General features: G+C 43.2%; 1 protein-coding gene across 5 annotated transcripts in view; it reads left to right on the top strand.

Moving 5' to 3' along the window:
- The window catches only part of EDAR (ectodysplasin A receptor), a 234,985-nt gene extending 215,737 nt beyond the window's left edge, over positions 1–19,248 (top strand). For all 5 annotated transcript variants that reach the window (XM_083437951.1, XM_083437952.1, XM_083437950.1 and 2 more), the window contains 9 exons: positions 2,075–2,256; positions 4,436–4,521; positions 8,264–8,350; positions 10,782–10,910; positions 11,006–11,080; positions 11,412–11,484; positions 13,298–13,457; positions 15,659–15,719; positions 17,132–19,248. In XM_083437951.1, coding sequence (XP_083294077.1) covers positions 2,075–2,256; positions 4,436–4,521; positions 8,264–8,350; positions 10,782–10,910; positions 11,006–11,080; positions 11,412–11,484; positions 13,298–13,457; positions 15,659–15,719; positions 17,132–17,451 — 1,173 coding nt within the window. In that variant the 3' untranslated portion in view covers positions 17,452–19,248. The remainder of the gene's footprint in view (positions 1–2,074; positions 2,257–4,435; positions 4,522–8,263; positions 8,351–10,781; positions 10,911–11,005; positions 11,081–11,411; positions 11,485–13,297; positions 13,458–15,658; positions 15,720–17,131) is intronic.
- Positions 19,249–20,775: the final 1,527 nt, after the last annotated feature.

Raw genomic sequence — 20,775 nt, 5'->3', positions numbered from 1 at the left:
GTATCCTAGAGGTGGCCGTAGGAACATCTGCACTGCACTGCGTTATCCTTACACACTTCTGGAAGTCCTGTGTTGTTGTTTTTAATAACTGCTCAGCCTTCCTCCCTTTTCAATACTACCGAAAGGAGATCGGTACTGCTGAATATAGTCGCAATCCAACACACCACATGGTCCTGCAAGGGCTGTTATTTCTCATGCTCCATGCTCATTATTCTAAATTCCCCCCGCTGTCAGGAAAATGGTCACCACATGGCTGTTGCGAAGGAAACAGCCACCATGCTTCCAGGAGGAATGTTAAAGCAGTCTGGCACAGGCCAGCAGGGCAGAAACAATCTCTCTCCAAGGCACTTTCAGATAATTACACTGAATCAAGAAATTTTATTTGGCCTGTGTTCTGTTGTCCTCGTTGACATTTGCTTTTTAATGGGGACCATATTTCCAACGGAGAAGGGCTACACAGCATTGGCTCTGCCCTCTCCTGCCCCAGCTGAGGGGCTCTTTAAGACCCTCCCTGTAGAAGAAGAGGAGTTTAGATTTGATATCCCACTTTATTACTACCCGAAAGAGTCTCCAAGCAGCTAACATTCTCCTTTCCCTTCCTCCCCCACAACAAGCACTCTGTGAGGTGAGTGGGGCTGAGAGACTTAAGATAAGCGTGACTAGCCCAAGGTCACCCAGCAGCTGCATGTGGAGGAGCGGGGAAGCGAACCCGGTTCACCAGATTACGAATCTACTGCTCTTAACCACTACACCACACTGGCTCTCACCAGCCAAAGAGGTCCTGCCAGAGTCCTGTGCTTTATATATCTCATCCTCCCCACCTCCTTTGATCAGGGTCTTGGCTCGTGAATGAGAGGAAGCAGTAGAGAGAGCCATAGCCCCTAAGGACTTTGACAGAGACTCTCTGTGGCTCGTGCAACACAGAGAAAGAGAAGGCTTAAGGCACCCTTGAGTGAAAGTCGCTGGGGTGTTGTGCCATGTTCATTTCTATGACACCTATGGGGGAAAGGAAAGGAAAAGGAAAAGACCCAACCCCAAAAGGCAGCTCACAACAGCTAAACTACAAATTTCAAACAAGAAAATAAAATAGAGAAAACACAAAGAGGCGATAAACGTATATTAAAATTTTATTGTTGTTCCTTTCGCAAATCTACAAAAAAAAAAACCCCGCATGCAAACGTTGCAAAAGTGAACGTTATTTAGAAAAATAAAAGAAAACCAATGAGATCTAGAACATCAAGGTTAAAAGCAATCAGCTCTGCTGTCGTTAAGTCATGGGTGGCGGTGGGGAGAAGCAAGAATAGAGACCCTTCCCCAGGGAGGGAGTTCCACTGCCTGGCACTAGGTCAGAGAAAGACCTAGATCCCCCCCAAACAACCTGGCTTCAGACTGTGATGGGACACCTTTCAAGACTCCATGGAAGGGACTGGGAGGGGGGTCATTGCAAGAGAATCCGGGGCTATGCTTGGGGATGGCTGGGAAAACGTTGGAGACTGGTCTTCCAGTTGCTTGCCCATGCTCTGCCCCATCCCCCTCAGTCTACTCAGTCAGCCCCACATGCCTGCTTTCTTCCTTCCAAGCAGCCCAGGAGATGGCCCTGGTTGTCAGCCGCCTCCTCTTTACTCTCAACATTGCCTTTGTTGAACTTGTCAAGAAAGAGGAGAGGGGCTAAACTAGAATGAGTTGGGATGTTTGTTGTTGGTCCTTGGCTCTGGCTCCACTCATCTTTGGCCTATCTGCCTTCTGACCTACCAAATGGGCACCGGGCACCACTGCTGTGTCAAAGCTTACTCAAAGCAGCTTCACACGCCGCTGCAAAGAACATCTCAATGTGGCTGCAAAAATCCTTTTATTCACAACCGAGTTTGGAGAACAACAGAGCAGAAAGGTCTCTGGGCTTTCCTGCTCTGTTAATATACAGTGCTACTAGGGAGTCAAGAGGACCACCAACTTTGGCCTCAGACACTGCAGGAAACAGTGTGTTAATGGGCTGCTAATGTTCTCTTTTATTTTCTTGAAAGTTGGTTTAAAAAGTGGCTCTTTCAATTCAGAAACTCTGTTAACCCCCCCATAGACGTGTGGCTACGGCACCAGAGACGATGGTTATGGCTGCGTTCCTTGTCCGTTGGAGAAGTTTTCTAAAGGCGGGTACCAGATATGTAGGAGGCACAAGGACTGCGAGGGATTCTTTCGGGCAACAGTTATGACACCCGGAGATCAAGAGAACGATGCAGAATGCGGGCCTTGCCTCCCTGGGTAAGGATTTAATTATGAGCCTTTGGTCTCTTAACAAAAACTCCAGTTATGCTGAGCGACATAAGCATATTTGTTGCATTCCTGCTGTTGGCCAAACTACTTTCTGCATCCATTTAAGCGCACGATAATTAACTCTATGTAAATAATACAAGCACTTGAAAAAGCATGTTTTAAATCAAGGGAAGTATCAGATGCTATTAGAACAAATGAAATATAAAACAAGTGCCTTGTAATAAGAACTAGGAGGAGGAATATTTTTTTTTGATGTTAGAAGGGGAGGAAGCTTGCCCATATAAGGATGTCAATGTAACTGTGAACTTTAGACCACCAAATTATTGGAATTTTAAAAACAAACAAAATGAAACCAGTGTTTCTTGGTTACCCTAAAGGAGACTGAAGTATCGCTCTGATAAAATGAAAAATCAACATGGTCAGAATATGATCCTTCATCATTTTATATGGAAAAGTTGATTGCATCACTAGATCTTTATAGTGGCATTAAATAACACACCAGATCAGTTAAATTTATTTTTCTTTCCCCAGTTAAAGCAAATCACTACTTTTTATTAATAAAGTATTAGGTTCAACAAAGCCATATTGATTTTAAAGTCACTTTTATTATTTTTATGCTTAAAGCACTTTAACATTCATGGTTCACCCCCATACACACACACACACACACACACACACACACATATTGTGGGGACTATAGTTTCTTAAGGGTGCTGGGAGTTGTTAGCCAGTATAACCAATGGTCAGGGGTGCTGAGTGTTGAAATCCAACAACATCTGGAGGGCCACAGGTTTCCCACTCCTAACATGATGCACAGGATTCCTGACCACATGTCTGGCTGAATGTGCTCAGAGTCCATTCTCACCTGGTCTGGCTTCGTAGAAGGCTGGGAGCTCCATGCCTTCAGATGCCTCCATGTTCAGATGTGCTGTCTTTTCAAAGTGACAGCAGGGTCACATAGAACATAGGGAGCTGCCTTCTACGAAGCCAGAGCACTGGTTCATCTATCCCAGCACTGTCTATATAGACTTTCAGTGGCTCTCCAGGGTTTCAGGAAAGAGTCTTTTTTAAATCCGTGCTGGAGCTGGATTGAGCCCAGGTGCCTTCTGCATGTGGCTACATGACTAAACTTCAGCACATCCTGAAACGCAAATTAAAAACATGTGCTCCTGCTTTTCTTCAAGTCAAAGAATTACTAATTACAATTTGGATGCGTTCATATTGCCATTTGCAAATGTACAAGAGGTTCGGGTCTAGTGCTTCCTCACATCTAAAGCAGGGTTCCCCAAACTAGGGTCTCCAGCTGTTTTTGGACTACAATTCCCATCATCCCCGTCTACTGATCCTGCTAGCTAGGGATGACGGGAGTTGTAGTCCAAAAGAACAGCTGGAGACCTAAGTTTGGGAAACTTCTGATCAAGGTGGAATCTACACACATATGAAAATAAGCATTGAATTTTCTATAAGGCTCACTGCCTCCATCTAGTGCCACACTGTATATTGCACTTACAACACACTTAAAACGTTTTATTTGCAGCTGTATAGCTGAGTCTTTAGAGCCTTGTAGAAGTTTCTGCTCATGGTTTACGCAAGCGCATTCCTATATGTCAGAAAGCACACAGGCCACAACAAAGAGCTTCACGTTCTCGCCCTGCTTGCCTTCTAAACCTGATGTTGATTAGTAGGTTTTGCTCTCTCTCTCTCTCAGTCCCCATCTCCCTGCCCAGGAGGATTACCCTGGAGCTGAATACTCAGCATGCCAGCAAAATCAAGGCAGCTGGTGCTTGTCTGGAACATCACTTCTTGGGGGGGGGGGAATTATCCTTGCACAGAGGGACTCATTTCAGAGACATGTCTTGAGCTGCAATGCAAGCGCAGTGGACAAACGTCTGTTGATTTAGGCAGTGATACCACCTCATGTCATGTACTCGAATGCTTGATTTAATTGCCTTTATGAGGGCAGCGGAGGAGAGACTGTTTCTAGTCAAGCAGGATAAAAAGTGGATAATGCCATTAAACAAGTAACACAAAAAAGTCAGTGATTTCATCTTGCAAAGAAAGTGATTTACTTCTCAAGCATACCTGAAGGCTACCAAGCCAGTTCTGCTGTGTGGTGTGTGTGTTTTTTCCTGCCTTGTCCTTTCATTGCCTTGTCCTTTCATTGCAGTTACTACATGCTAGAAAACAGGCCGCGGAATATCTATGGGATGGTTTGCTACTCTTGCTCCCTGGCACCTCCCAACACAAAAGAGTGTAAGTATTGCCACTCTGGTTTCTATTTAGTTGTATTCTGACTTAAGAAACCTCAAAACGCCGCCTGAAGTTTTCCTGAGCAATATGCCAGTTGACAAACTGAGCCTGCCTTAAAATGGAGCACACTTCAGCAACACAGAATGGAGGAGGACACGTGAATCAGAATAACTTAGGGACACCTTCCTGAATCTGGTTCCCTCCAGATGTTTCCAGACTACAACTCCTATAAACCTTGACCGTTGGCCATGCTGGCTGCGACCGATGGGAGTTGGAGTACAGCAACATCTGGCAGGTCCCATGGGGAAAGACTAACCTAGAGTTTTCGCATGGTGGTTTTTCATTTTGCTACTACAAAAGCCAATAGCTGCAGTGCAGAAGACACCAGTAGCAAGACAAGCAGATGCACAAAACCAAGGGCGGTATTCAACTAGCAGTTTCCCACCAACACAAGGATTTCTGCCTTCTTCCCTCCCTTCTCCCGGTGCAAACCACCCAAAATCTGCTCCAGATTTAGGGGGGCATGGCAGGAAGTAAATCCCCAAGGTGCAAGCAGAAATCCTAGTGCTTTACTAAGCACCACTTTTGATGCAACCCCAAACACCAGCTTGACACCAGCTTCCATGGAGCCTTGTATAAGCAAGACCACATCCATCCTTCTTCCTCCTTCTTCCCAAAATAGGCTTCCCAAGGCTTAATATTGGCAGTCCGTATAGCTTTTTCAATTTATTGTATCCCACTGTTCCTCCAAGGAGCTCAAGATGGTGAACGTGGTTCTTCCATGTCCCGTTTTATCCTAACAACAACCCTGTGAGGTAGACTACGTTGAGAGGCAGTCACTGGCCCAAGGTCACCCAGCAAGCTTTATGACTGAGCAGTGGCGTAGCGTGGGTTGTCAGCACCCGGGGCAAGGCAAGTAATTTGCACCCCCTAACCCGGGGCAAGGCAAGTAATTTGCGCCCCCCCCCCCGCTGCACTGTCCCTCCCCCAGATAGTCCCTCGCTCTCTCTCCGCACCGCACCGCACGCCTAGCACCCTCCCCTCTACAGTGGGCAGTGACCCGGCGGTTCGGATCGGATTCGCACAGCCAGCACTGCAGTGGGAGAGAGTGAGTGAGCCAGGTAGGGGCAGAGAGCTGCGAGTGCAAGTGCGCCCCCCAGATGTTGCGCCTGGTGCGGCCGGCCCCCCCTGCACCCCCCACGCTACGCCACTGCGACTGAGCAAGGATTTGAATGTTGGTCCTCATCCAACACTTTAACCACTATTCACACTGGCAATCCTTAAGGAAGAGGAACCTCCTTAATGGATCCAAACCATTCTACATATTTCAGTTTGTCGCTTTCCCAACATGAAAGGCTGACACGGGGTTATCTTCTAGCGTGGCAGCTAAAATGCACAAAGCATTTTAAAGCCTTTTAAAAGAATAATCCTATTTACTTTTTGGCATGTGGATCTAAAGGAAGGGACTGTGGTAAATGGAACATAATACACTGAGGAAAAAACAAAAAACTTTTTAAAGGCCAAATTATGATTTCCCAAATAGCAATGGAGTTTAATGGAAAGGCCGACAGACCTTCCGCTGTCGCACTGCTTGTAGGTTTCTTCACAACATTCCTGTTGTATTACGTACAGGTGGTTAAAAGCACACAACCCACATTTGTGTCCTTGAATTTCAGTCATCAGCATTTTGACGCCAAAATGCAGGAATTTCCATGTGTGGCGATTTGTCCTTGAGTTCCCCTGCATAAATCTTTTTAGAAAATGTGTGAGTCACGGCTGCCCAACCTAGCTAAGTGGTCTGGGATGTAAATGATACTTGAACATTCATAGCTGAGAATGGTGAGAAAGGGAGCTCACACTTGGGTTTGTTTCTTGTTATTTACTCCTCTGAAAGCCGGCATGTTGTAGAAGGAGTTTGTTTTAAAAGGTTCTCTGTTTTATTTAGGGCAATAATAAAAGGGGGGTGGGGGAAGGTTTCATTAGAAAATGCGATCATGCAGCTTGAAAGGCTTGTTTACTGAGTCACACGGATGTTCGGTTGGCTTTTTTAAAAAAATTCAGAACTAAGGTTTTCCATTACAATAAAAAATTCAAATTCTTAACAATACCTAAACCGCAATCCAGAAAGTCACACCAATCACGCTATGCCATGCCTGCCCACCCCAGCAAAGTTTAGGATTTGGGTAGAAAGAACTATAAACTTTGATTCTCATTTTTCCAATCTTTAATTCAGTTCTCCGCATTTCGGCAGCAATTTGTGAATTTTCTTTTTTAAAATCTTCATGAAAATTCCTCAGCACTTCAGTGAATGCTCATTGTTACATAACAATACCTGCAAATAATCCAGAATTAAAGCTCTGTAAAGACTGTAAACACCCCTCCAGACTGGCAGGTCTTTGTGGGTGTATTCTGCAAAATGCCAAATAGCATCCTGAAATCCTCCCTTGAGTATACAGTGGTACCTCTGGTTACGAACTTAATTCATTCTGGAGGTCCAATCTTAACCTGAAACCATTCTTAACCTGAGGTCCCACTTTAGCTAATGGGGCCTCCCGCTGCCACCGCGTGATTCCTCTTCTCATCCTGAGGTAAAGTTCTTAACCCGAGGTACTACTTCCGGGTTAGCGGAGTCTGTAACCCAAAGTGTTTGTAACCTGAGGTACCACTGTAAATCCTAACTGATGAAAGACAGACAAAATGGGAAGAAAGCACACAAGAGCTTTCCTAACCAAGCCTCCAGTTCATTTGACCGCCCTAATTCACCATCTTCAAATGTCCAGAACTATCAGGCTTATGTCCACCTGGTTTAAAGTCAGGAGATATATACTGCATGCCTTACTATTTCAACACTGCAGAAAACTAACTATTTTGGTTTCAAATGAAAATGTCTCTTACAAAAGGCACATACGACATTTAAGAACTAGCCACGCTTGTAAGGTACTTTGCTCTGTTATAGGAAAAACTCATTTGAAATCGCTGAGCTATATGCTTTTTTTGGCAATGTTTCTAGCTCGTATTTGTCTTTGCCATTAGAGCATTTTATATTGTGTAATAGTTCTTCGTTTATTTTGAAAAACGCATCTTTATTTAGAGCATGCACATTTCTTTACTTCATAAGCTGCAAGACGTTTTTCACGCGCTACAAGAGAACTTAATTTCCTGTCACATTTCTCTGATGGAGCTGGGCCAAGAAAATTCTCAACTTCCTAGAACTGTAGAACAACATCAGTCATTTTTTCATTGGGGCATGAATTTAGCCAAATAAATTCTCCCATCTCGTATGCCCAGTGTTGTCTTTGCTAGAGATTCAGTGCCTTAAATGCTGATAATAAAAATCAGTGCCATTTAAACAATCTTAAAAGCAGGCTGAAAATATATAATAAGTCTAAGGCTGCAAACTGAAAGTCCAGTTGAAACCATTCATTTCAACGGGAGCTGCTTCTACAAAAACAAAGGGGGGGGGAACCAAGTTTAGGACTGCTGTGCCTCTTGCATTGGTGTTCAGCTGGCACATCCCTAGGTTCAGAAACAAATGTGTGCCAAATGTGTTTTTCACAGCTCGGCATCATAAATCCATATTTAGGTGTTTGACATTTGAATTGTAAGCACTGGCTTTTAAATGGACGGGAAATTCATGCAAGTTAAGTAACTGTGCTGTCAGTTCACAAATGCATCAATTCATGGCCCAGATTTTACAAGCGTCACCAGGAAAATTTATGGCAAATTTGTTTTTTTATTATGATAGGTGCAGGCGTTACCTCTGGGGTGTCAGCCAGTTTCCCAATTATTTCTGGAACAAGCACCCATTCTCCTTTCCAGCATGTGCACAAAGGTAAGAAAAGAAGCCCAGTTCCCCTTTTAGCATTTTCTTGAGTTGGCTTTTGGTATGTAATCCTGGGAGGCTGGAAGGCTTGAGCAGCCAGGGGAGCAAGGTGCCTTCTTCCCTACAGAGATGTGTGGTTGATGTGCCGTCTCAAAAATCTGAGCTGTTTCTATTTAAACTTTTCTTTTCTTTTTTACTCAGCCTATGGGTCTGTCAGGCTTAAAGTATGTGTTTTAATTTCATTTCACGGTTTTCTCATAGATGAAGTATCATTAAAAATATTTCTTCAGCAATCAACATGCTTCAGCAGAGATGAGTTTTACAATGAACTTTGCAAATGAGGTGTATTTATTTAGATGAAAAGTTAATTTAGCTCAGGGGTAGGCAAACTAAGGCCCGGGGGCCGGATCCAGCCCAATTGCCTCCTCAATCTGGCCCGTGGACGGTCCGGGAATCAGCGTGTTTTTACATGAGTAGAATGTGCCCTTTTATTTAAAATGCATCTCTGGGTTACTTGTGGGGCACAGGAATTCGTTCATTCCCCCCCCAAAAAAAAATATAGTCCGGCCCCCCCACAAGGTCTGAGGGACAGTGGACCGGCCCCCTGCTGAAAAAGTTTGCTGGCCCCTGGTTTAGCTCCTTTATCTCATCAAGTGAGGTTTATTTGGATTGTCGGGATTTAGTTCATTTCAGAAATGTGATGATGTGAGCAATCTCTTTTGGTGCTAATACAGTCAGATGTGTCATTATGGGGCACAAAGTCAAGGAAATCAGGTCACCAGAAAATTGGGGGGGAGGGGAGTCATCTACTGATCCCAATCCAAAGACTTGGTAATGCGTGTAAGGAATTCACAGTGATCATAACTTTGTTTGCTGCAAAGCAAGAGGCACTTTAGCCAACTTTAAACACAATTGCTAAGCAGGGCCAATTACTCTTGAATTGGGAATTCATCCATTCAGCAAATCCAGCTCCACAAACAGAACGATTTAAGACACTAATGAATATTGGCAAATGACTGCAGTGTTTCACCTTAGCCCAGAAACGTGTATCAAGAGCGTTATTTCTAACAAGCAAGTAAACTGCAGAAAAACTAAACAAAACCAGATGATTTCGCTGTAAGAGAGTAGCTTTTAGATAAATGGGTTATTCACAAAAGCTAAAGAAGCACTTTGTTTATTCATTTCAAAGTAACCGGGGAAGAGAATTTTGCAGCAAATCTGTTTCTGTTGAAGGTGCGAGCCTTACCTTTTCTGGAGTGTTCTAACTGGAATACTTAGCTGGCTGCAAACGGACTTTATTTGCAATTACTCATTAGTGGTGGCTTGTTTTGTTTTGTTTTTAAAAAAACCCAACACACACACTACCACTATGAAAAGGCCTGCATTGGCACATATGAAAAGTGAATTGCTTGTTTGAAAATTTTCATATTCAGTAATTAACGTAACATTTTGATACATTCACAAACAATTTAGGGAAGGGGAATCTAGTAGTGCAAGCTTGCTAACAGTTAAATGACAATTTCCTGAACAGGCAATTTCACCTGCAGGAGTGTGATCTGAGAAAGGTGCTCTGTGCTGTGGGGGGGGGGGGTAGGAAAGTTTGAGTTTGAGGGCAAGGCAACCTATTTATGGAGCATTTATCCTGATTTCCTTGCACAAAGGGGAAACGGCAGTTAGATGATATCCAGACTTTATCGAGCATTCGTTCTACTTTGTTTACAGGGAGGTTATATGACAATGATCATTCCTCTTGGTTTCGTTCCAGGGCGTTTGCACATTATCCTATTAATCATTCCATTAATCCCACACTTTTCACCATCACTTTCTTAACTGCAAAAAGATCCGTTGTTGTTTACATGGATACGTTGTGCTAGGGCAACAGAGAGCTTAAATCCATTTTAGCTGTGCAAACCCACATTTGCCAGATGGACTTGAATCCATCCTGCAAAATACTGGCTACTTGGAAGCACAGACACACATGCGATACTGACTCTGAATTACAAAGACTACATCTGGCATTTTACTGCAAGTAAAAAAAACTGCAAGCTAAGTAAATGAAAATACAAGATTAGTGTTCTTCCGAGTCCAGTGGAGTTTATTTGCACGCAAATGTGCCTGACATCGTAGCCTTACAGTATAGTCCTGTGCACGCCCTCCTCAAGAGTAAGTTCCATGAGACTTACTGCCAGCTTAAGTAGATATGGGACCTGAGCCTTAATAATGGTAAAAGTGCCCCCCACCCCCGATTATCGAGGTGGCAGATATGAAAAGTAAAGGAAGTGTGCTTCCTGTTTCAAAAATATTTTAGAAATATTTGTGTTATCCTGTACAAATGTAATCCATAATTGGTGACTAGAGACAAGCTCATATGGTTAACACTTTTAAATGTCTTTAATGGGGTTGCAGCTACAGCTCTAATAATCTGTCTCTGTGTTTTCAGGAGACCTCTCCAGTCAAGGTCACCTTGCAACTGCTCTTATCATCGCCATGTCAACTATTTTCATAATGGCAATTGCTATTGTCCTGATCATCATGTTCTACATTGTGAAAACGAAAACTTCGGCTCAAGGTAACTGCCCGTCAGAGAATTCTTACTTCTGAGATTCTGTGCATAGGCATCTGCCAAGAATGGGTTTTAACAAGAGGCATGATTTTAAATTCCAGCTTGCTGCACCAGCCATTCCGTGAAGACTGTAGAAGCCCAGGCCAATATGCAGGGGGAGAAAAAAGAAGTACAAGGTTTGAACAGTTTTTTAATTTCTGCTTTTTACACACATCAGATCCCACACGGCTTAATTTGCCCTGAGGCAATGCCCCGTGTTAATTTAAACTTTAAACTGCTCGGACTCAAATTCCATTTAGTAGAAGAATAATTGGGAAGGCCTATATGTAACCTTGAAAACATCCTTCTGCCTGCAATCCCTTCCCTGACTAATTTAAGACTCAGCACCACAATTCGGTGATTTGTTCCGAAACACCCATACGCAGGTGCCAGCGAGGGAATTTCGTTCACAACTGTGATCCGTTGACCGTTTCAAACCCTTTCCCTCCTTTTTTTTTTAATTTGCAGAAAATGTGGTGATTTTCTCGGAGAAAGATGAGTTTGGAAAATTAACTGCAACTCCAGCGAAGGTTGTCAAGAGGTATGTGACAGAAAAGCAAGCGTGCCGATAGCAGGGAAGGAGCATGATTATAGTCGACAGTGATCTCTCTACAGTAGGCCATATTCCAGTCACACTAAAGTCAGAGATGTATATACGGAACGGATTAAGTTCATAAACTGAGGTACCACTGTATCTATGATCACACCCACACCACATATTTAAAGCACATTTATATCATTAACAGTGGGCGCAGCTTCCTTCAAAGAAACCTGAAAACCGCGTCGTTTACCACACAAGGAGCTACAATTCCCAGCACCCTTAATAAAACAACAGTGGCCAGGATTCTTTGCAGGAAGGCTCATGCTTAAAATGTATGGTGAATGTGACCTAAATCTCTAGATAGATGAGTGTGCACACAGACGCGCATATGAATCTATTTTACGCTCCAGGGAGGGTCCTAAAACCTGGGGAAAAGAGACAAGGAAGAGCATATTTAGACCCAGGCTTGAGGTTCCTACAGTCTTGCCAGCAGAGATCTGGAAGGAAAGTTTATTTACATTAAGTGGGTGGTGGAGTGGGGGAAGATGGAATTTGTCACAGGAAAACGTTGCAGGACAAGCACTTTAGTATTAATTTTTTTAAAAAAGGAAAGGATTGAACTTCCGTCAGTTGATTTGAAATTAAAACTACAAAGAGCTAAAGCCCTGGTGTTCAGGGGGATACAAGAATCCCTTGCACCAGGCTCAGTCGTCAGTAATTTTAATGTGAGGCCTCAATCCATGCATATCCTCCAGCATTTCTCTGATGAAAATTGGGACGTATGGTGCTATTTTTCTTAAAAAAAGAAAACACCTCCCTAATTCTCTCTGAATGGCTCCCCATCTGAGAGGTGCTGGAACTGAGTTTTAGTGAGTTCCGGCTAAAAATAATCCCTGGGCATATCCTGTTCCTCAAAAATTTCGCCAATGCAAATTGGGACGTCCTAAGGAAAAGAGGAAGGGACGCGGGTGGCACTGTGGGTTAAACCACAGAGCCTAGGACTTGCCAATCAGAAGGTCGGCGGTTTGAATCCCCGTGATGGGTTGAGCTCCCGTTGTTTGGTCCCTGCTCCTGCCAACCTATCAGTTCGAAAGCACATCAAAGTGCAAGTAGATAAATAGGTACCGCTCCGGAGGGAAGGTAAACGGCGTTTCTGTGAGCTGCTCTGGTTCACCAGAAGCGGCTTAGTCATGCTGGCCACATGACCCGGAAGCTGTACGCTGGCTCCCTCGGCCAATAAAGCGAGATGAGTGCCGCAACCCCAGAGTTTATCACGACTGGACCTAATGGTCAGGGGTCCCTTTATCTTTAAGGAAAAGCGGGACCTTCCAGGGTCAAATCAGAAACTGGGGTGACTTCTGTAAATCTGGGACTGTCACTTGGAGGGTCTTATCCGTGTTAGCAAAGAAGTAAAAGCTTAGTGGAAATCAACAGGCAGGTCACTCTGAAGCAGGGAGCTCTCTGGCCTGAGTGCATCAGAGTTTTCCACACTTGGAATAGACGGCTGGTTTGGGGCATGTGACTATAAAAGCCTCTGGAAATAGAAAAGCATAGAGTAGGCAAACTAAAAAATCTTACTGGTCTTTCATTTCCAGATTAGGATGCAATAGAGAGTATGAGAGGTGTGAGAAAAAGAGGGCTCCCCACCCCCACAAGAAGCCCTGTTGCCTCATGAAATCGCATTGCAACACTTTGCAATAACTAGGCTGAGCCTATTCAGTAAAGACCATGCATATATATTTAAAAGATGCTGGACTCACTTCTGTTATCGTTTAGAAAAGCAACCCTTCTGTTTTTCCTCCCCCCCTTCCAGTGAAAATGATGCTTCTTCAGAGAATGAGAGGCTTTTAAGTCGTAGTATGGACAGCGACGAAGAAGCTGCGATTGACAAGCAAGGGACGCCGGAACTGTGCTTGTTGTCTCTTGTCCATTTGGCCAGAGATAAATCTTCCACAAACAACAAATCCACTGGCGTAAGTCTCACCTGGAGTTTTAAAAAGGGCATTGGGTCAAGTGCTACTTTCCCCTGTCTGCTTGGGCAGCTAGTTAGCTGCTCTTCCATCAGGCATTGTTAGAAAGAATACATAAAATATCATTAACTGTGCGGCTTAAGTTCTCTGGCATGGCCTCAACGAGAGCCTCCATTAGATGGTGGAGAAAGACTGTATCTAGTTTTTAATCTTACAGAGTTATTGGGATTGAAAATGAAATAGCAAACTTCAGTTCTGACTGAGCTCACATATTTCATTCATATGAAATATGAATATGTTCATTCATATTTTAGGTAGCTATTGAAAGGCAACCCCTGCATCTGTCTAGTCTGTCTCGCTCAGTCATCTCTACATGGAATGGCTGTCCAGGATTTCAGACATGGTTCTCTCCTGGCCCTACCTGGAGATGCCAGGTATTTGAACCTGAGATCTTCTGCATAAAAAGCAGGTGTTTTGCCAGTGAGCTACAGTCCCTTCCACATTGTTTCCATGTCCTGGAATGGTGCAAGTATAGGCAAACTCCGGCCCTCCACATGTTTGGGACTACAATTCCCATCATCCCTAGCTAACAGGACCAGTGGTCAGGGATGATGGGAATTGTAGTCCCAAACATCTGGAGGGCCGGAGTTTGCCTATGCCTGGGTTACAGGCACGTGGCTCAGGTAAAAGGGTAGCACTAAGGTAAAGATAAAGGGACCCCTGACCATTAGGTCCAGTTGTGGCTGACTGTGGGGTTGCGGCGCTCATCTCGCTTTATTGGCTGAGGGAGCCGGCGTACAGCTTCCGGGTCATGTGGCCAGCATGACTAAGCCGCTTCTGGCAAACCAGAGCAGCGCACGGAAATGCCGTATACCTTCCCACCGGAGCAGTACCTATTTATCTACTTGCACTTTGATGTGCTTTCAAACTGCTAGGTTGCCATTAAGGACCCTGCTAATCCCTCATATATCTATGAGATGTTGCGATCCATGGAGGGCTGTTGTGGGACCTTTATGAGAGAAACTGCAGCTGGCTGTGTTGCTGATACAGCAGTACTGTCTAAACAAGTTTGCCAAAAAGCATTTATGAAACCAGTTTTTGCTCCCAGTTCTCCTAACAAGTTTCATGGCAAAGCAGGCTCTTCACGCAGCCACTAACTCTCAGATTATATACCCCTCTTTCAGGAGGTGTAGGTAGAACTGCTTGATTCACCACAGATGTTTGTGCCCTACGAATCACATGGTCTCAGGCCATGATATGCAACCGTGATATTTTATGTATTCTTCCTGCAAACTCTGGACAGTGTCTGTTCAAAGAGCAATTAAACGCTGGAACATGTAAGCAGAAATGTCCAATTGATCCAAGACAGAGGATGATCTGGTGTGAGAGTAATGCAAACTCTCCTTAAAGGGATAGTGGACATGAACACACTTTTAACTCTCCTGTCACCTCAGCAGCGTACAGCATGAAAGTCTCTGGCCCGGTCATTAATTTCACAGAACTAGCTTTCCTATGGAAACTTTGCAGATATAATCGAAGACAAAATGAAAATGTTTCTGCAGTTGGCTCCTGTCAAAGGAGGACACACTAAGACAGGATCGAGACTCAAACTTTGTATGCTTTATTATTTCGTTTTCAACGGCCCCTGCCCTCTTCTAAGAAGTATGCAGATGTTACAAGCCTCACTGGTGAATGCACATGGGGTGTGTGGCAATAGTTGTGAGATTAAGCCTACCAGCCAGGGGTGTACTGCCATTTGCCAGTGCCTGGGGCAGGTATGCTTCGCATGCGCACCAGCCAGAGGTGGAGTGCGCTCATCCAGCACTTGCTAGGCAGGTGCTGGAGGGTGCTCTTCAAGCTCTGCTCCACAGCTCCCGTCCCTGCTAGGCAAGTGCTCATGCGCTGGGCGGGGGGCAGAGGGTGCGTGATGGGGATCTCTGTAGGGGGTGTCTGTTTCGCTCCCCAAATTGTGTGCCTGGGAAAACGGCCCCTGCTCCCCCACACTACGCCACTGCTACCGGCCTACCAGTGGGATGATCTTTCTTCCCAAGGGGGCCACATTATGTGAGTAGAATTGCCTTGTGTTCACACACCCATTCTTTATAGGGAATTGTAGAATACACACAACTCCTCCCCTTCTGCTCATCAAACATCTGAGGATGAAGGTCCACTTTAAAATAAAAATAATCTTTTATTTTCCTTAGATACAAAGCCGGCGGAAAAAGATACTTGATCTGTATGCCAACGTATGCAGTGTTGCAGAAGGTGAGAGAAAAGAAAACACATTAATTTATAGCCACATTATTTGGTACATAGATTCAAGATGGCTAATATGTCACAGGCAATAGATTCAGATAAACCCAACTCTGGAGATGAGGTAATTTTGGAAGCAATCTGTCTGAACGGCAGAATAAAATATCACCCAGTGCTATAGTTAAGACTAGTGCTTTAGGCTGAATTCCTATACACTTTTACCTGCGAGAAATCCCACTCAGGTCAATCAAGCTTTGAAAAGACGTATGTAGGTCCCACTGTGTGACAAAAAGCGTTGCTTGATTACTACTTTTTTTCTTCTTAAACCCACTTTGGTTGCAAGATTCTTCAAGAACATAAGCCATAGCAAGATATTTACGGTCTGTGAGAATAAACTTACAGCCACATATGCATTTTTCTTTCCAGAAGTATTTGCATCTGTTCCACCCCCACCCCTGCCTTTTCTTTTTACCTCAGAAGATGTGTTTGGAAAATTCTCTTGTTTTTGACCTCAGGATAAGATGGGGAAAGTGGTAGGCCTCACCAGGAATTTCACCCTTTCCTTGAAATATGTATCGGCCCTGAGGTGACAATAATATATATATTTTTTTTAAAAAAATAGGTTCTCTTTGTTTGGGGTTCCAGTGCTCATCAATGGACACGTTTTGCTTTTAATGAAAACTGGAAGCTTTAACCTCTCCTGTGGGCAGTGCAAGATTTATGTATAAGCTAAACAAGCTAAAGCTTAGGGCCCCATTCTCTTGCCCCCCCCCCAAAAAAAAATTAAAGGAAAAAACTATTAATTGTATTTCAGTTCAACAATTATTTTGATGAAATACATATTTTGTTATGCGCAAATGGCTCTAGATACCTATTAGGTCCATGCATTACCATATAGCATATATTCAACACAAAAAACAGTGACAATTTGTTGTTGACAGAGGACAGCTGGACATATAAAGGGCCCCATTACCTTCAGTAGCTTAGGGCCTCATCAAACCTAAATCTGGCCCTGCCTGTAGTCATAAGTCCTCCCAATAAAAATTTTCAGCCTCATGTGAAGGTTGGCTGTCAGCTTATGCCAGGAAGATGGGGAAAGGAAACAGCAGCAAAACAAGGAAGGGGAATGTTCTGGATTAATTGATCTCTACAATTCTATGATCCGATGAAAAGCATTGCGAGTACACGTTAAATGCTAATAAAGTAATAGTCTGAATATGGAAAAGCTATGGCCTTCTAAATGTTGTTGGGCTACAACTCCCATCATCTCTGACCGTGGGCCAAGCTGGCTGGGGTTGATGGAAGCTGGAGTCCATCACCTTCTGGAAGGCCACAGGTTCCTCAGCCCTGCCTGGAAGAGGCACTACATGTCAAACATGGAGAAGAGCGCTCAGTAAACGTGATCCTCTGAACTTTCTTTTTAGGCCTCAGTCCCACAGAGCTCCCGTTCGACTGTCTGGAGAAGACCAGCAGGATGCTCAGCTCCACGTACAACACCGAGAAGGCCATTGTGAAGACCTGGCGCCACCTGGCCGAGAGCTTTGGACTGAAGCGTGACGAAATAGGTGGCATGACCGACGGCATGCAGCTCTTTGACCGCATCAGCACAGCGGGCTACAGCATTCCAGAACTGCTAACAAAACTCGTGCAGATTGAACGGCTAGACGCTGTGGAGTCCCTTTGCGCGGATATCTTGGAGTGGGCCCAAGTGATACCTAAACCTGACCCGGTGGTGGCCTCGTGACATGTGTTTCAGTCGCCTTCATTTCAAAACAATTTATGTGGATACCGATTCCAAGAGCAATGGAACTCATTATGGAATGGAATCTGAAAAAGCATGGACGGCCTTCAGATCTCAGTAGCATTTTCCGTTGTTCCAAGTATAAAACGAGCCAAGGATTGTTACTGGTTCGTCATAAAAGAAATGAAAGAAGCGCAGGCTGAAGACTTCTTGAATGAGACTGACTTGGCCTGTGAAGAGGATATTGCTGTTCACTTCAGACTCCTTTTACAAGCATAGATACAGATCAGCCTGCCAGTATCATTGCAGGCTCTGAAGAAATCTGATGTAATCGCTATGGTTTAATTTTGTCTCAGTCTTCCGCAATTAGTAACTACTATCAGATATAGTGTTGCCTGATACAGATAATGCGAATGTCAGTTCTATTACATCTAGCGTTTAACCAAATGTCAGTTTCCTCTCAAATAACATTAAGGATTAACCAATTTATTTATTTTTTAAAAAAATCACATGTGTGAGATTTTATTGACATAAATTAGTTGGATTATGTGTGTTGAAATTAGACCAGGTAGATGGCAATAGTCCAGTTAATTCAAAATTTCAGCGTATGCTGAAGTCTTGGCGCATGTGATCCACACAGACATTTCGGAAATATTGTCACATATACTAATGGAAATATATGCCAATTATAAAATTAGCAGAATTTATTTATGAATATGCTCATACACATACATTAAGTACAAATATTATTTTGACCATCTTTTATGCTACAGAAGGAAAAAAATAGTCCTAAGCATAGAAGTATATGGTGACATTTATTTTATCTTCAACTAGATCACAACCGAGGTAGGAAATATTAATGCCTCAGTCAATGCTGTTCATTTATTTGTCCAAGTCATCTTTAGATTTAATGAAATTCTTTACCATCGCAACCCTTTTAGAGAGGGTATTTTGAAATGCTACTTCTGTATTGGCTACAACCGTTATGATTTCAAGGCACTGGCTAATCAGATCAATACTGATGGACAGGTTTCTCTGAAAGACCACAGTCTGGTTCATTTTCATGGTTTGTCATTACAAGAATGAGTCTGTGTGAGTCTCATTGCTCCTGCTCCCCCTCCCCTGCCCCAAGGCATGAAGAGACCAAAATCTCTTGCTTTTGAACTAACCACAGTTCATTGTTCTGCCTGAACTCTGGGACCTATTGTTCATTCTAATCTTGATGAATACAAACTGTGGTTTGGTGCTGGTTTGTTTTAATGACCTGTGTCCCTTGAATTCAGATAGATGTAGCAAAGAACTTTGGTTACTCTAAAAATAGGTGATTTATCTCTTTCTGCAATTGGAGAGAGGAGAAGATGATGGAATAGGGGGCACATGATGAGCCACTGTTTGTCATTGAAGTGGGTCAACATGTTTGCTGTTATCAGAATTTCCCATTATGTGTCAATGTGCAGGGGGATTTTGGATGTGTATTTGAGTGTGCCCTCAGTTCATATGGGGCAATGGCGAGATCCAACAGTGTGACCAGTGCTCAACATGAACTAAGACAGCACTGGAGAATATACTTCAGAATCCTTTGGGATTCTATTGCAGATGTCTGAAGCTTCTCAGAAGGGGTCGGTGTGAACCGTATTAAGGTGATAATTAAATAACTACTTACAAAAGTTAGGGTGAGGTGTGGTCTCACCATTGAAATTACCCCACTCAATGTAATAGATGTTTAAAATAAGCAATATGGTTTTTTTCTCATTTGAAAAGTAGAAAAGAAACAACACATTTCTAAAGATCAATACATTTTTTATTTAAAAAAATGGCTTTATGAAATGATCACAAGAACTACCTAATGTTACTGGCAGACTGTCCATGAACAGGTAGTTTGGCCTAGGGCTCAGATGAGGGCTATCTCCTCTCAAGGAAATTCTTATTTTTCTTGGCATGGGGCTCCTCGTGAACTCATAATTACAGAGTCCAGGATCCAGGGGCAGTTTAATTAGCAAGTTTATTAATTTATTGTTCAGTTCTCCACAAAGTGCTGTGTTGACAGATTTCAGTAAGTTATTATTATTATTAAAAGAAACACCATGTCTTAAAAAGCAATATTTTTTTAATTGCAAGTTGCATGACTGAGCAAAAGCGATATAAAACGATAACTCATATTCTTTAAAATTATAACCAGCCCTGCCCCCTGCCTCTTCAGCTGCAAACTAATGGCAACCGAAAGACTCCACTCTAATGGGTTCAATGTGATGAATATTTAATATTGTCATTTAGTTTCCCCATGTGTGGTACCCAATTTGTTAGCCTGTGAGCTTTGTATTTCTAACTATATTTTACTATCTCCGAAATGTCCTTTCCCCTCTGAATAATGATGAAGAATACCTTGTGTAATTAATTTGCAAATGCATACTTTGATTATAGTTCATTCCTTCCTGCCCAGTGCAGCTCCCTGTAGCTTTTAGACATTCTACCACATAAAGAGAAGCCCCACTCACCCATAACTATCAACTTGAGCCAGTAGCTCTGAAACGATGCAACATGGTCTAGATCAGACATCTGCAATAGAATCCCAAAGGATTCTGAAATACATTCTCCAGTGCTGTCTTAGTTCATGTTGAGCACTGGTCACACTGTTGGATCTCGCCATTGCCCCATGTTTTTGGACTGCAGTTCCCATCATCCCTGACTAGCTAGCTAGAGTCCTGCTAGCTAAGGATGATGGGAGTTGTAGTTCAACAACAGCTGGAGACCCAAGTTAGGGAAGTCTGGAGTCTAGTGCACACAGGTTTAGCTTTCAGTTGTAAAGCTCGGAGGAACGCTATTATTTTACATCTTAGAAAGGTCGTCTGCTTTGGTTATTCTTCAACCTACTTCACAAAAAAGTACAGTAATTATTTCCCACCTCCCTCAAAGCTTTGGGAACAACAGGGCCTTGTGCAGTCCCAGCGTGAACACAGGCCTGGTTCAGATTTTTTCATTATGCATACAAAAATTGTTTTCTTGCATTAAACCCGTCCCCCCCAATAAATAAAACTGTCGGGGGGGAAACGAAGACTAATTCTGCACTTCTGCCAAAATGTTTCTATTGTAGCAATTTTGTATATATAACTTATTATTGTTGTACATTATGCAAAAAATAAATAAGGTATTAAGATAAAGCAATGCTACATGTGTGGTGATAATTTTTTTAAAGAAGGTTATACAGTTTACTTTTTATATTCACATCGCTTCTCACCTTCTCCTCCAGGACTGTTAACCAATTTCAAACTTGTATATTTAATGACCAGGATCCAAAGAGTTACCGTATTTTTTGCTCTATAAGACTCA

This window comes from Podarcis tiliguerta (genome assembly GCF_965153285.1).
Source record: "Podarcis tiliguerta genome assembly, chromosome: 4".
Classification (NCBI taxonomy): Eukaryota; Metazoa; Chordata; class Lepidosauria; order Squamata; family Lacertidae; genus Podarcis; species Podarcis tiliguerta.
This window is presented reverse-complemented; position numbering and strand designations above follow the sequence as displayed.